Source organism: Apodemus sylvaticus, chromosome 17, assembly GCF_947179515.1.
Source record: "Apodemus sylvaticus chromosome 17, mApoSyl1.1, whole genome shotgun sequence".
Lineage (NCBI taxonomy): Eukaryota > Metazoa > Chordata > Mammalia > Rodentia > Muridae > Apodemus > Apodemus sylvaticus.
Window position 1 is genome coordinate 57,863,696 of NC_067488.1, and position 12,889 is coordinate 57,876,584.

A 12,889-nucleotide genomic window follows, 5' to 3' on the forward strand; every position below is an offset into this window, starting at 1 on the left:
CTTACACAGTTTCCTGAGAGTTGGAGAAGTCTAATTTCACATCCAGTACTTGGACTGTGCCCTTTTAGATATCCAAACACAGCCTGTGAGCTTCTGACTTGTGATGTGCCGCAGATCAGCGACCGACTAGGGGAGGATGAGAGTCTGCTGAGCCTTCTGTATGACTTCCTGGACCAGGAGCCGCCACTCAACCCTCTGCTTGCCAGCTTTTTCAGCAAGACCATTGGCAATCTTATTGCAAGGAAAACTGAACAGGTAATGATGTGTGGAGCCAACTGTATTGGACAACCACTGTTGATACTGTGAAACTGTCACCAGACTCCTGGGACAGCACTTTGTTAGCTTAACAGAACACAGATGAATAGTACGGGTGGCTGGTATAGGAACTGGAATGTAACTACTTACACTCTACGTGGCCTTCCACAAATGTTTCTGGTAACCAACTCTGGAGTAAGCAGCACTTCTTGCCCTCCCTGTGTGCTTTGCAAGCCCCAGATCAGGCATAAACACCAGGTCCTATAACATGCCTTCTCTGTGGAGGGATCTGGAACGTCTACATTTTGGAGTCTTTGCGAGTAGCAGGTCTGTGTGTTCAGAACATGATTGCTTTAAAGCAAACAAAAGATAATGTTAGAATTGGGCTTTTGTGGGTAAAGAAACTCGTATTTCTCCTGTAGCACTGTCCTTCTCCTGTCTTATTTACCCTTGTGTGAGTGTGGTGCTGCCTGGGGAGTGGAATGGCAGTCTGTACCTCCTGCTGGGATCCGTGTCTGTGTCGCCACCTCACTTACCATCCCCAGTGGGTAGTTTCAGCACACAGCTTAGATGTCAGATGATTTCTTCTTTAATATTCTTGTATGTGTTTAAATTATAAGGACTTTTTTCTTTTTAATATTGATAGGTATTATATTCCCGAAATATTAGCTGTACTTTTTGGTCCCATCAAATATCCACTTACCAAACAAACCCCTATTTTGTCTATGTCTTGAATCCTGGACTGCAGAGGATGGTCTGATCTCACGTTTGTTTTGAAACAGCAGAGATGAGCAGTGGTTGTGCTGTGCTGTGTGTGTGTGTCTGTCTGTGTATGTGTCTCTCTGTGTGTATGTGTTTGTGTATGTATTGATGTGCATCTGTGTGTGTGTGTCTGTGTGTGTTTGTCTCTCTGTGTGTGTGCATGTATATCCCTTTCTCACTTGTATATGCAGTTCAGTGTCATTACTGTAGGGAAAGAAAGCAGTTGCCCTAGGAGGAGAAGTGCTGGGGAGTCTTTCTTGTGAGTTTCAGAGACCTCTTGTGTCTAGATCTTGAAGCCCAACTACTGGGTGTGTGAGCTCCTCATTTACTGTACACTGATCATATTCTTTTGCCACTTTCAGATTTTCTTTGCAGTTTTACTATCTCATATATCCCCTTTCCTTTATCTAGTGCCTTCTGCATTAGAGTGATAGGAAATTAGCTCCTTAAAACAGTTTATTGCCAGGTGGTGGTAGTGGGTGCAACGGTTCACACCTTCGTCCCAGCACTCAGGAGGCAGAGGCAAGTAGACCTCTGTGATTTTGAGTTCAGTCTGCTCTACAGAGTGAGCTCTAGTACAGCCAGGGCTAACACAGTGAAACGAAAAGAAAAAAGGTTATTGTGCAGACAAACATGTAACATTTATGTGGAATTCAAGTAAGACGGAAACATGTAGGCTCTGTACTCAGTAGCCTTTTCCATAGAGAGCAGATAGATGGTTGTGAGTTCTCACATAACAGTACCATTCTGAGTACCACAAGTTGCTTTTCTAACATGTACATAAATCTTGAGTATCTTTTCCTATAAAAATACCTGCTTCATTTTGATAGTTCCTTGTATTGCTCTACCAAAATTGCTTTATATAAAATTTGTCAGTCACCAGGAGGTGGCCCATTCCTAGGGTTGGCTGTACTTTCATGGCTATAGTGAGCTTTCCTGAAAGTATAGACTGGGCCAAAACCAGACTGTTAGGGAAAGGACTGGCAATGTGTTCATAGCTCTGTAAATTGTATAAACTAATTCATAACCCTGGGTTGTCTCCATAGGTGGGCTTCTACATTATCTGTTGGGACTGCTTTTGTTTTCTGAACCCTTCTTATTGTCAACCTCATCACATTGTCATTTTATCATCAGATCATTTTATGTATATTTTAGTAGAGAGTCCTAAAGGATGAGGTGTCTTTTATACATATAAACACAATCATACCATTATCATACCTAAAACATGAACAGTAATGACTTAACTTTGTTAAATATTCTCGCAGTGTACAAGTTGCCTTTGTTACTTCAAAATGGTCTGTGTCTCTCTTCAGGTGTCTATTGCTGTGATAAAACACCATAACCAAAAGCAACTGCGGGGAAAGAGTTTATTTCTGCTTATAGTTCCTTATCACAGTCCATCATCAAATGAGGTCAGGACAGGAACTCAAGGTGCAACCTGGAAGTGAAACGAAGCGGCAGCCATGGTGGACCTCTTCCTGTTGGCTTGCTCTCCCCTAACCTGCACAGTTTGTTTATGTACCCAGGACCAGCTGCTCAGGGCTGGCACTACTCACAGTGGCCTGGGCCCTCCCACATCAATCAACAGTTAAGAAAATGTCCTACAAAAAAAGGGGAGGGGGCTGGAGAGATGGCTCAGCAGTTAAGAGCACTGATTGCTTTTCCAGAGGTCCTGAGTTCAGTTCCCAGCAACCACATGGTAGCTCACAACCATCTGATGCCCTCTTCTGGTGTGTCTGAAGATAGCAACAGTGTACTCACGTACATGAAATAAATAAATAAATCTTAAGAAGAAACATGCCCTACAGGTTTGCCCAGACAATGACTTTTTGGAGGCACTTTCTCTATTGAGGTTTCATCTCCCAGATGACCTTAGCTTGTGTCAAGTTGTGTCAAAAAAACTGACCAGTACGATTGACCCCTTGTCAACCTGACTCATCAACACATTACCATGAAACCATAACCCTTTCTTTCTTGTTCAATCCCCAAGTCTCATATTGGTATAAATACTACAATATAAAACATTCCAACTTTTATAAAAAGATTGTATACAGTGTTCTGTCTGCATGTATACCTGCAGACCAGAAAAGGGCACCAGATCTTATTACAGAGGGTTGTGAGCCACCATGTGGTTGCTGGGAATTGAACCCAGGACCTCTGGAAGATCAGCCAGTGCTCTTAACCTCTGAGACATCTCTTCTACCCTGGGAGGACAACTTTTTGTTGATTTTTTTTTTTTTTTGGTTTTTTTGAGACAGGGTTTCTCTGGACTCACTCTGTAGACCAGGCTGGCCTCTAACTCAGAAATCCGCCTGCCTCTGCCTCCCAGAGTGCTGGGATTACAGGCGTGCGCCACCACCGCCCAGCAGGAGGACAACTTTTTAAAGACAGGGTCCCTTTATGCAGTTCTAGAACAGTGACTCTGGTCTCCTGGCACTTCTTTCTATGCCTTTGCTTCTGCTGGGCAAACCTCAGACAGCACATGTCCCGTGGTGACAGTCGCTTGCACTGCCCTCCAGGTAGCAGACTGCTGTGCTGTGCCTGCATCGCCGGCCTCCAGGACTCTGCCTGTGTTGAGAGGGATCTCTTTCACATAGCCTTTACTTCTATCATTCCTTCTCAGTATACTTGAAAGTTCATGATTTTCTGATGTGAGCTCTTAAAGGAGCGTCACTTCCTGTCAGGAGTCAGCCCTGTTTATTTATCTGGAGTGTTTGGTTTCAGGTGATCACGTTCTTGAAGAAGAAGGACAAGTTCATCAGCCTGATACTGAAGCACATAGGCACCTCAGCGCTCATGGACCTGCTGCTGCGCCTGGTCAGCTGTGTGGAACCAGTTGCTCTCCGGCAGGAGGTCCTACACGTGAGTGCCAGGGAGTGAGTGTGAATGGGTGGGGAAAGTGTACCTGGCCAGGCCACCTGGGTTAGGAAGCAGCAGATGTCAGCCTTGGGCTCTTCACCCAGGCTCTCAGCACTACTTGTTTATGTCTATATTGTATTCTGCTTCAGGCCATTTAGAAGTGAAGAGTGCAGAGGTTCCTTCTCCCCTACGTATGGCCCCTTGTGTGCTGCAGAAACAACAGTGCCCTTTCCTGTCCTCTCCCTCACCCAGGCACTCACTCACACCGCCTTGGAGCCGAACTTGCTGAGCTGTGTGCTCCAGACCTAGGTGCTGGGAGGAAGGCTCAGGCAGGCCCTGGAGTGTGGATGGGCTGTGCTGCTAGGAAGGATAGTGCAGTGGTCCCTGGGAAGGAGACCAGGGTGTCCAGCCTAGAGGGTGGGTTTTGCTGCTGTGGGAGGTTTTGTTTGTCCCCCATTTTGAAGTAAAGCAAAGTAAACAATTAGACCTTTGTCCATTTTCTCACTCTGAGAAACAAGTGGCTGTTGTCATTGGGCGTGGCGATTCACGCCAGTCATCCCAACAGCTGGGAGGAAGAAGTAGGCTTGAGGGTTTCAGGCTACCCTGGGCTACGAAGTGAAGCCTTGTCTCAAAAATAAACAAAAGATGTGATAATAGTTTTAGTTTTATTATAGTTTATGTCTTGTTATCTCTTAGAAACTTGTTCTTTTCCAGCAACAGACAGAAAGGAAGTGGATCCAGGTGTGAGGATGGGTGGGGAGGAGCTGGCAGGAAATAGAAGAAGGGGAAACTGTAACCGGGATATATTGTATTAAGAAAGAACCTATTTAGCCCTGAATACCCAAGGCCCAAATCGCATAACAAATGACTCCCATGAAGAAGTATGGAGAAGGTCCTGATCCCAGAAAGGATTGATCTAGCATTGGAAGGGAATATAAGGACAGAGAAAAAGGAGGAAGGTGATTGGAGAAGGGATGGAGAGAAGAAGGTTTATGGGACATATGGGGAGGGGGGATCCGGGAAAGGGGAAATCATTTGGAATGTAAACAAAGAATATAGAAAATAAAAATATTAAAAAAAAGAAAGAACCTATTTTTGGTGAAAGAGGAAAATAAATAAAAGATAAAATAAAGTGGTAGATGTTTCCACTCTTAGGTTCACAACTGTGATTATGACATTATAGAGAGGATCCAGCATGCACCTAAGCTGGTCATAAGTGTTTGCTGAAAGCTAATTTACTTACTTTTCCATTGTTGGTTTAAAACACTTTATTAGTCAGAGGTTTCTAGAGTAACAGAACTTACAGAATATGTATATATGGGATTTATTAGAATGGCTTACAGGCTGTAGTCCAACTAATCCAACAAAGGCTGCCTATAAATGGAAAGCCCAGGAGTCCAGTAGCAGTTCAGTCCACAAGGCTGGGTATCTCAGCTGGTCCTTAGTATATACTGGGATCCCGAAGAAGTAGGCGACAACGGCAGTGAAGGGACTGGGCTTGCTGGTAAGGAGAGAGCAGGCAGACAAAGCAAGAGGACTTCCTTCTTCCATATCCTTTATATAAGCTTCCAGCAGAAGGTGTGCATTAAAAGAATAAAGGTGGATCTTCCCACCTCAAAAGCTCTGGATTAAAGGTGTGTCTTCCCATCTCAAGGATCCAGATTAGAAATAGATCTTCTGCTGGGCAGTGGTGGCGCACACCTTTGATCGCAGCACTCTGGGAGGCAGAGGCAAGCAGATTTCTGAGGTTGAGGCTAGCCTGGTCTACAGAGGCTAGCCAGGGCCACACAGAGAAACCCTGTCTTGAAAAAAACCAAATCCAAAAAAAAAAAAAAAGAAAAGAAAAGAAAGAAACGACAACAGGTGTGGTCCATTTTTTTGGGATTACATTGACAACCAAGAATAGTCATTACAAATACCATGACCAAGGCTATTTCTTTTCTTTTTTCTTTTTCTTTTTCTTTTCTTTTTCTTTTAACTTTTCTTTTTCTTTTTCTTTTTCTTTTCTTTTTCTTTTTCCTTTTCTTTTTCTTTTTCTTTTTCTTGTTCTTTTTCTTGTTCTTTCTCTTTCTCTTTTCTTTTTCTTTTTCTTTTCTTTTTCTTTCCTGTTTGGTTGTTTGAGACAAGAGTTTCTCTATGTGTAGTCCTGGCTGTCCTAAAACTTGCTCTGTAGACCAGACAGGGATCTACCTGTCTCTGCCTCCTGAGTGCTAGGAGTAAAGGCATGTGGCACCATGCCTGACATGACCGTGGCAATGTAAAAGAAATTTAAAATTTCAAATTGGGATTTTGGTTCTAGAGGGTTAGAGTCTGTGGTGGTAGAGCGAAGGAGTGGTGGCAGGACCAGGTGAGAGTACACACCTTTATTTTTTTTTTTAAGATTTATTTTATTTATATGAGTACACTGTAGCTGCCTTCAAACACACCAGAAGAAGGCATCAGATCTCATTACAGATGTTGTGAGCCACCATGTAGTTGCTGGGAATTGAACTCAGGACCTTTGGAAGAGCAAACGGTGCCCTTATCCTCTGAGCCACAAGTAGGAGGCATGAGAGAACACACTGGGGATGGCAAGAGTATTTTGTCTCATTTTCACACCCGGCTGGCCTCTGAACTGCATTCTGCTCACTCTGTGCACCAGCAGAGAGAGTGTGCACTATTAAGACAGGCGGAAAGTGTCTTTGGTCATTCCCAAAGTTTATTGTGTCATTTTGGTTCTTTCTGGGTCGTGCATGTCAGATAGTCGTGCCAGAGTCTACCCCAGGAGACCCGGACATATGAGTTTCCGAGGCACCAAAGGACTTTTTTCCATTTGGTTAGATGAGCAGATACTGAACTGGACTTTCCCCCTTTTAGTGGCTTAATGAAGAGAAAATCATCCAGAGACTTGTGGAACTGATCCATCCCCACCAGGATGAAGACGTGAGTGTGGCGCTCACAGAGCACCTTCTCCTTACACGGACAGTCCCACCCCAGGCTCTCGGGAAACCGCTGCAGTGTGCAGGGGGCAAGTCACTCCTTTCCTGAAGAGGACCGTTAGATACTGTCTTTAGTCAAATGCTAATGCCTGGGTAATTTTGTTTTTTCTAAAAACAAATGGAGGACAGGCATGATGGTTCATGTCTTCATTCCCAACCCTTGGCTAGCACAGGTAGGCAGATCTCTGTGAATTTAAGGTCAGCCTGGTCTACATAGTATGTTCTGAGGCTGTTTTACATAGTTACAAAGTGAGACCTTGTCTCCAAAACAGTTATAAATAAATAAAAAGCATATATATATATATGTATATATATATGTATATATATGTGTACATACATATATCTACACACTTATATGCACAAACATTATTTCACATATGTATATAATTAAATAGTTGTAACATGGTTGCATGGCTGAATGACAAATTACCGTGTAGCTGAGTTGCAGTAACAAGTACCTTTTCTCTGGTCAGGAATCTGGCCATGGTCTGTTGGCTCCTCTGCACAGGAGCTCTCATAAGATCACAGTCATTTCAGGACTCAGCTGAAAGAAGATCTACTTCCATGGTCACAAGTGCTTAGCAGCATTCAATTCCTCAGAGGCTTTTAGTCCAGACAACCCCTCGGTTCTGTACAATGTGGGCTTCTGAGTGGTCAACAGGGCTTACACTAAGCTAGCTAGCTCCGAGAAGTGAGCTGAACCCACACCAGACTTCTATAAATTCAGCTCAGAAATGATGGCCCTCCCTCAACCTCCTTAATGTTGTGACTCTCATGTTGTGGTGACTCCCCAGCCATAACATTGCCTCACTGCTGCTTCAGTGATTCTGCTGCTGTGAGGAATTGTGCTGTGCATGATCCTGCCATCCCAACTACAGGCTGAGAACCACCACTCCCAACGCAGCCTGCTCATTAGGCCTGAATGCCCTAGTCCAGCCTACAGTCAAGGACAGGGACTACAAGGGCATGAATACAGGAAGAGCTAATTAGGGTTCTTCTACAAGCTTCCCTAGAAGCATGTAAGGCAATCATAGAAAGACCATCTAACTCCCTTTCAGTGCCTCCCACAGACTCGCTGTACAAGACTATTTCTGGTGCAGGTGAGCAGTAAGGCTCCTCACACTCAGGCCAAGCATTCAGTCCTCAGAAAACACCAGCCAGACACCCTGGATCTGAGTTCACTTCTGACACTTGTTGGGTAGTAGCAGGCTGTACAGATCGGAGGGCTCAGTCTCTAAGACCGAGCTCCTGGCTGACCAACTAGACACTGCACTCTCTATACACTCTTTGCAACTTCTGGTTTAACATAAGGACATTGTACATGATGCACATGAATATGAAGAGGTGCACAGTGTAATGTATGGAAGAATGGTGTAGAGCTTCTCTGTCTTTTCCACGTGTATTTTTCTGCAGGTATCTTCATATGGTTTGCTATTCAGAAACTCCCCAAACCCAGTCTTTCTCAGGTGGTTTATTTATTTATTTATTTTGAGACTTTATTGAACAGTATTATTACTAATAGACTTTAGGAAGAAAACCCAATAAGGTCTGTCTGGCCAACTTTTTCTTGGCCTCTGTGCAGCATTATCCATTCCAGGTCATGGAGCAGGAACCCTTTGGGATGAGGAGGATTTTATAATCTACTGTCAGAGGAGACCATGAGCCAGAAACCGTGAACAAAGACCAAAAAAATATATGTCATAGGTGACACTAGTCCTTCTGTTTTCAGCCATTTTCATCCTTCCTGTAGAAATCACTGCTGAGATTTTGAGTTTTATCCTATGCATTCTAAATATTTACACATACACTGTCATCAATAAACACTTGACAGATGAATACTGACATCAGGACTCTTGACATGTGTCCAAAGACTTCATGCTGCCTGACCGTCCTGTTTTGACCTCTGTCTACCCTCTGAGCCAACTAAATGGCTGGAAAAGGAATTGTTGAAGTATAGAGGATTTCCTAAAGCAGTGTTCCAAAGGTAGAGCCCACCATGATCTGAGCATCACAGGGTGACGAGCCTGTCTCTGTTTCTGCAGGCAAGATTATGGCCACCGCCAACCCGGCTACTTTCATTTCCCCTGAAAGCCTTGCAATTTTTTAAAAATCTGTTTTTCTATTGTGTTTGTATGATATTGCAAAGATCAAGCTGTTTCTCTCTTGAATACTCTTATCTCTATCCACAAATGTTGTCAGCAAGCACATATCTGAGTTGGGGGTGTGGCCCAGTATTCATGTTTCCCTAGAAATGTTGTTTTCTATTTTTTTTTCCTTCCTTCAGTGACTTATCCTGCTTTCCCAAGCCCACAGGACTTATTGTAAATAACAGTTACTGTTTAATATTAAATTTAACATGTAGAATAACATGGTTATATATTCATTACATTTTAGAATATGACTCAAAGGTATGAAATAGACACCAAGTATACAACATACTTGGCTATTTTGCATCTCATTTTTAAGTCTTGAGGATGTGTTTAGTATATCTTTAAAAAAATCTAGCTGGATCTACATCTTGATGATGGGCAAAGCAGACACACACTACTTTCAAATGAACCATTTCAGGAATCTTTATAGAAAACTGGCTCAGCAAACACATTAACTGGATTGACATGGCTGATGGGTGTCTTTTGCTGAGGGGAGCCTGTTTCCCTTGTCTTTTCAGAGGCAGTCAAATGCTTCTCAGGCACTCTGTGACATCATCAGGCTGGGCAGAGACCAGGGCAGTCAGCTGCAGGAGACTGTGGAGCCAGACCCCCTCCTCACAGCATTGGAGTCGTGAGTGATGATGGGCCGTGATTTGGTGGGCCTCACTCTGAATTATGGACACGATATGGTGGGCCTCACTCTGAATTATGGACATGTACTGGAGCCTGTTTTGAACACAGGAGATGACGCTGCCATCACTAATTCAGAATTGGATCAGTTCCTCAGGTTCAGAGCCCAGGAAGGGATATCACTAGAAGCCCTGGTGGTCCAGAGAGTTGGAACTAGTAGGCTTGTGTCATGCAAGCTTACAGTACCTGGCTTTGAACCTGAGCAAAGCCAGAGTGAAGGCCTCACCTGGCTCAGGGTGCTGTGCTGGCCTCTGGGGAAGACAGTGTCCTTGCATTATGTCGATGTGTCTGCTCTGCCAGGTAGTGACCTCTGCATGTGCCCAACAGGCAGGACTGTGTGGAGCAGCTTCTGAAGAACATGTTTGATGGGGACCAGACGGAGAGCTGCCTGGTCAGTGGGATGCAGGTGCTGCTTGCCTTGCTGGAGCCAAGGCGTGTTGGGTGAGCCTTTCCTTTGAAAAGCAGCATACACTGCTCTCTTCCAGAGGCGATGGGTGCCTAGGGAGGGCCAGGACATGCTGGTTCTAATTTTTGGTTTACAAGTTATAATGTGGACGGATACCCTGGGTCTCCTTTGTAGCCGTAGTGAGGTCCCCTGACTCGTAGGCATAGTTTCACCCTAGTCTGATGGCACTCAGCTGCTGCCACTTTGTAATATGTTTATAGATGAGCATGGAACACATGTGGCTTTCTCTAGGTCCTGCTTTGGCCAGTATGCACAATGCATGCGTGTGTGTGTGTGTGTGTGTGTGTGTGCATGTGTACCTCCTATAGGGAGGGCTTCTATTCCAGCATGTAGCTACATGCTGTTTATGTTGATCTTCTGTGCTAGGAAAGGAAGCATGCTGTGTTTATCTTTGCTAACTGTTCAATAAGACACTTTGTTTCTGGGATGTGCTTCGTGTCTTTGGTTTTTGTTGTTGTTGGGTTTTTTTTTTGTTTTGTTTTGTTTTGTTTTCAAGACAGGATTTCTCTGTATAGCCCTGGCTGTCCTGGACCTCTCTGTAGACCAGGCTGGCCTCAAACTCAGAAATCCGCCTGCCTCTGCCTCCCAGAGTGCTGGGATTACAGACATGTGCCATCACCGCCCAGCCCTTTGTTGTTATTTTTGAGATAGGGTTTTTCTGGCTGTCCTGAAACTCTCTGTAGACCAGACTGGCCTCAAAAGGCATGTACTACCATGCCCGGTAAGATGTATTTATTACTATGTATGAATATTTGCCTGTGTGTGAATGTATGTCACTATGTGGGTGCAGTGCCTGTGGAGGTCAGAAGAGGACAACAAATTCCCAGAACCTGAGTTACAGGTGGTCCTGAGCAGCCATGAGGGTGTGGTCAATCAAACCTCATCAGTGCTCTTAACCGCCGAGCCTTCTCTCCAGCCCCCACTGTCCTTCCCGCCTTTCACCCATCACTTGCTATTTGAATACCTTGCTTGGACTCCTAAGAGACAAAGACAAGCAAAATATGGCCCCCTTACATCCATTGTTCCTGTCTGTCCTAGAAGATAGTATAGGAACAGGTGACTCAGTGTGGAAAGTCTCTGTGGGCCTGGAAGATGTAGGTTTTCTCTGAGAAGCCCCATTTAGTCAAAGATAACTCTTTTCTTTTTAAAATTTCTTTATTATATGTAAGTACACTGTAGCTACCTTTAGACACACCAAAAGAGGGTGTCAGATCTCGTTACGGATGGTTGTGAGCCACCATGTGGTTGCTGGGATTTGAACTCAGGACCTTAGGAAGAGCAGTCAGTGCTCTTAACCGCTGACCCATCTCTCCAGCCCCACACATTGTACTTTTAAACACAAGGGTTTGTTTAAAATGACAAGAGATTGGGTAAATCATCTTCCAGAATACTTCAATCCATCAATATTAGTGTATTGCCTAAAAATAGGTAGCCATTTTCTCTACTTATGCAACTAGAATTTTAGTTTCTTTAACAAATCAAGGACACCTAAGCCACCTTTGAAAGCCAAACTCAGCACTAAATGTGTTGGAGAGAACAGTATAAAATTTAGAGAAACAGAAATAGGACCAGAGCCGGGCAGTGGTGGTGCATGCCTTTAATCCCAGCACTTGGGAGGCAGAGGCAGGCGGATTTCTGAGTTCGCGGCCAGTCTGGTCTACAGAGTGAGTTCCAGGACAGCCAGGGCTACACAGAGAAATCCTGTCTCAAAAAACAAAAAAACAAAACAAATCATAAGAAACAAACAGAAATAGGACCAGGAATGGTGGTCCATGTCTTTAATTGCAATAGTGAGGCAGAGAGGTGGGGGGGAGAGGGAGGAAGGGATGCGGTTTAGGCTAGCCAGGGCTACTAAGATCCTCTTTCAATTTTTTTAAAGAGAGAAAAAGGCAAAATAGAAATAGTAACTACTTGTCTTTAATATTTTTATTCCCTCATCCCTCACATCTACATCTCATACATCCCCTCCCTCCTCTCCTCTCCCCCAAATCCCAAATCCACTTCTCTTTCCTTTAAAATAATAGTTTCCTTTTAGAGAGAGAGAGAGAGAGAAGGGGGGGCCTTCCAGGGATATCAACAAAACATGGCATAACAAGTTATAGTTGTTAAGTAGAGGATACTGTCTTTAATTTGTTGATCCTTTATTTATTTAGGATTTTTCTGCATTGATTTTGTTTTACTTTTATTAATTGGAAAATATATTTAAATATATATCAGAGTAATTGTTTTGAAAAGAAAAACAAAAAACAAAAAAACCCTATGTGGCTAGTCTGTCTCCTGTTTCTCACTTGAGGACTGGGGACGCCTGGTGGAGACTAAGGGGACAGCAAGGGCACAAGTCCTGGACCTTACTATTCCCTGTGTTCTTGGATTTCACGCAGAAAGTTTTGACTAGAGGTCAAGAGTACACCAGTCAGCAAATGGTGTGTAGAAGTCTTGAGTAGTGTCCCTTTCAGACATGTTTTTAGGAAGATGCTTAATAGAACATTGACAAGATGAATGGGGTGTGCCTGGAACCCAGCACGTCTGCTACGCCTCTGTCCGCTGTCTTTATTCACAGAACAGAAGGCTCGGTGGACTCCTTTTCTCAGGGACTGGAAAGGTCATACTCTGTCAGCAGCAGCATCCTGCGTGGCATCGAGCCATGGCTGAAGAATTTCCATCAGCTCCTACTCAACCCACCAAAGGTAAATGGCCTAGAGAGATGATTGAGGCATTTAGAGATGTGG

The 12,889-nt window shown here is 44.0% G+C and overlaps 1 protein-coding gene across 6 annotated transcripts in view; it reads left to right on the plus strand.

The window, feature by feature from the left end:
* The window catches only part of Ppp6r2 (protein phosphatase 6 regulatory subunit 2), a 66,460-nt gene that overhangs the window by 35,109 nt on the left and 18,462 nt on the right, over window positions 1-12,889 (plus strand). For 3 of the 6 annotated variants that reach the window (XM_052161219.1, XM_052161224.1, XM_052161220.1), the window contains 6 exons: window positions 69-255; window positions 3,742-3,879; window positions 6,733-6,798; window positions 9,523-9,635; window positions 10,022-10,135; window positions 12,721-12,847. In XM_052161219.1, the coding sequence (XP_052017179.1) occupies window positions 69-255; window positions 3,742-3,879; window positions 6,733-6,798; window positions 9,523-9,635; window positions 10,022-10,135; window positions 12,721-12,847 (745 nt within the window). The remainder of the gene's footprint in view (window positions 1-68; window positions 256-3,741; window positions 3,880-6,732; window positions 6,799-9,522; window positions 9,636-10,021; window positions 10,136-12,720; window positions 12,848-12,889) is intronic. The other 3 variants (XM_052161221.1, XM_052161225.1, XM_052161223.1) reach the window with 2 other exon arrangements.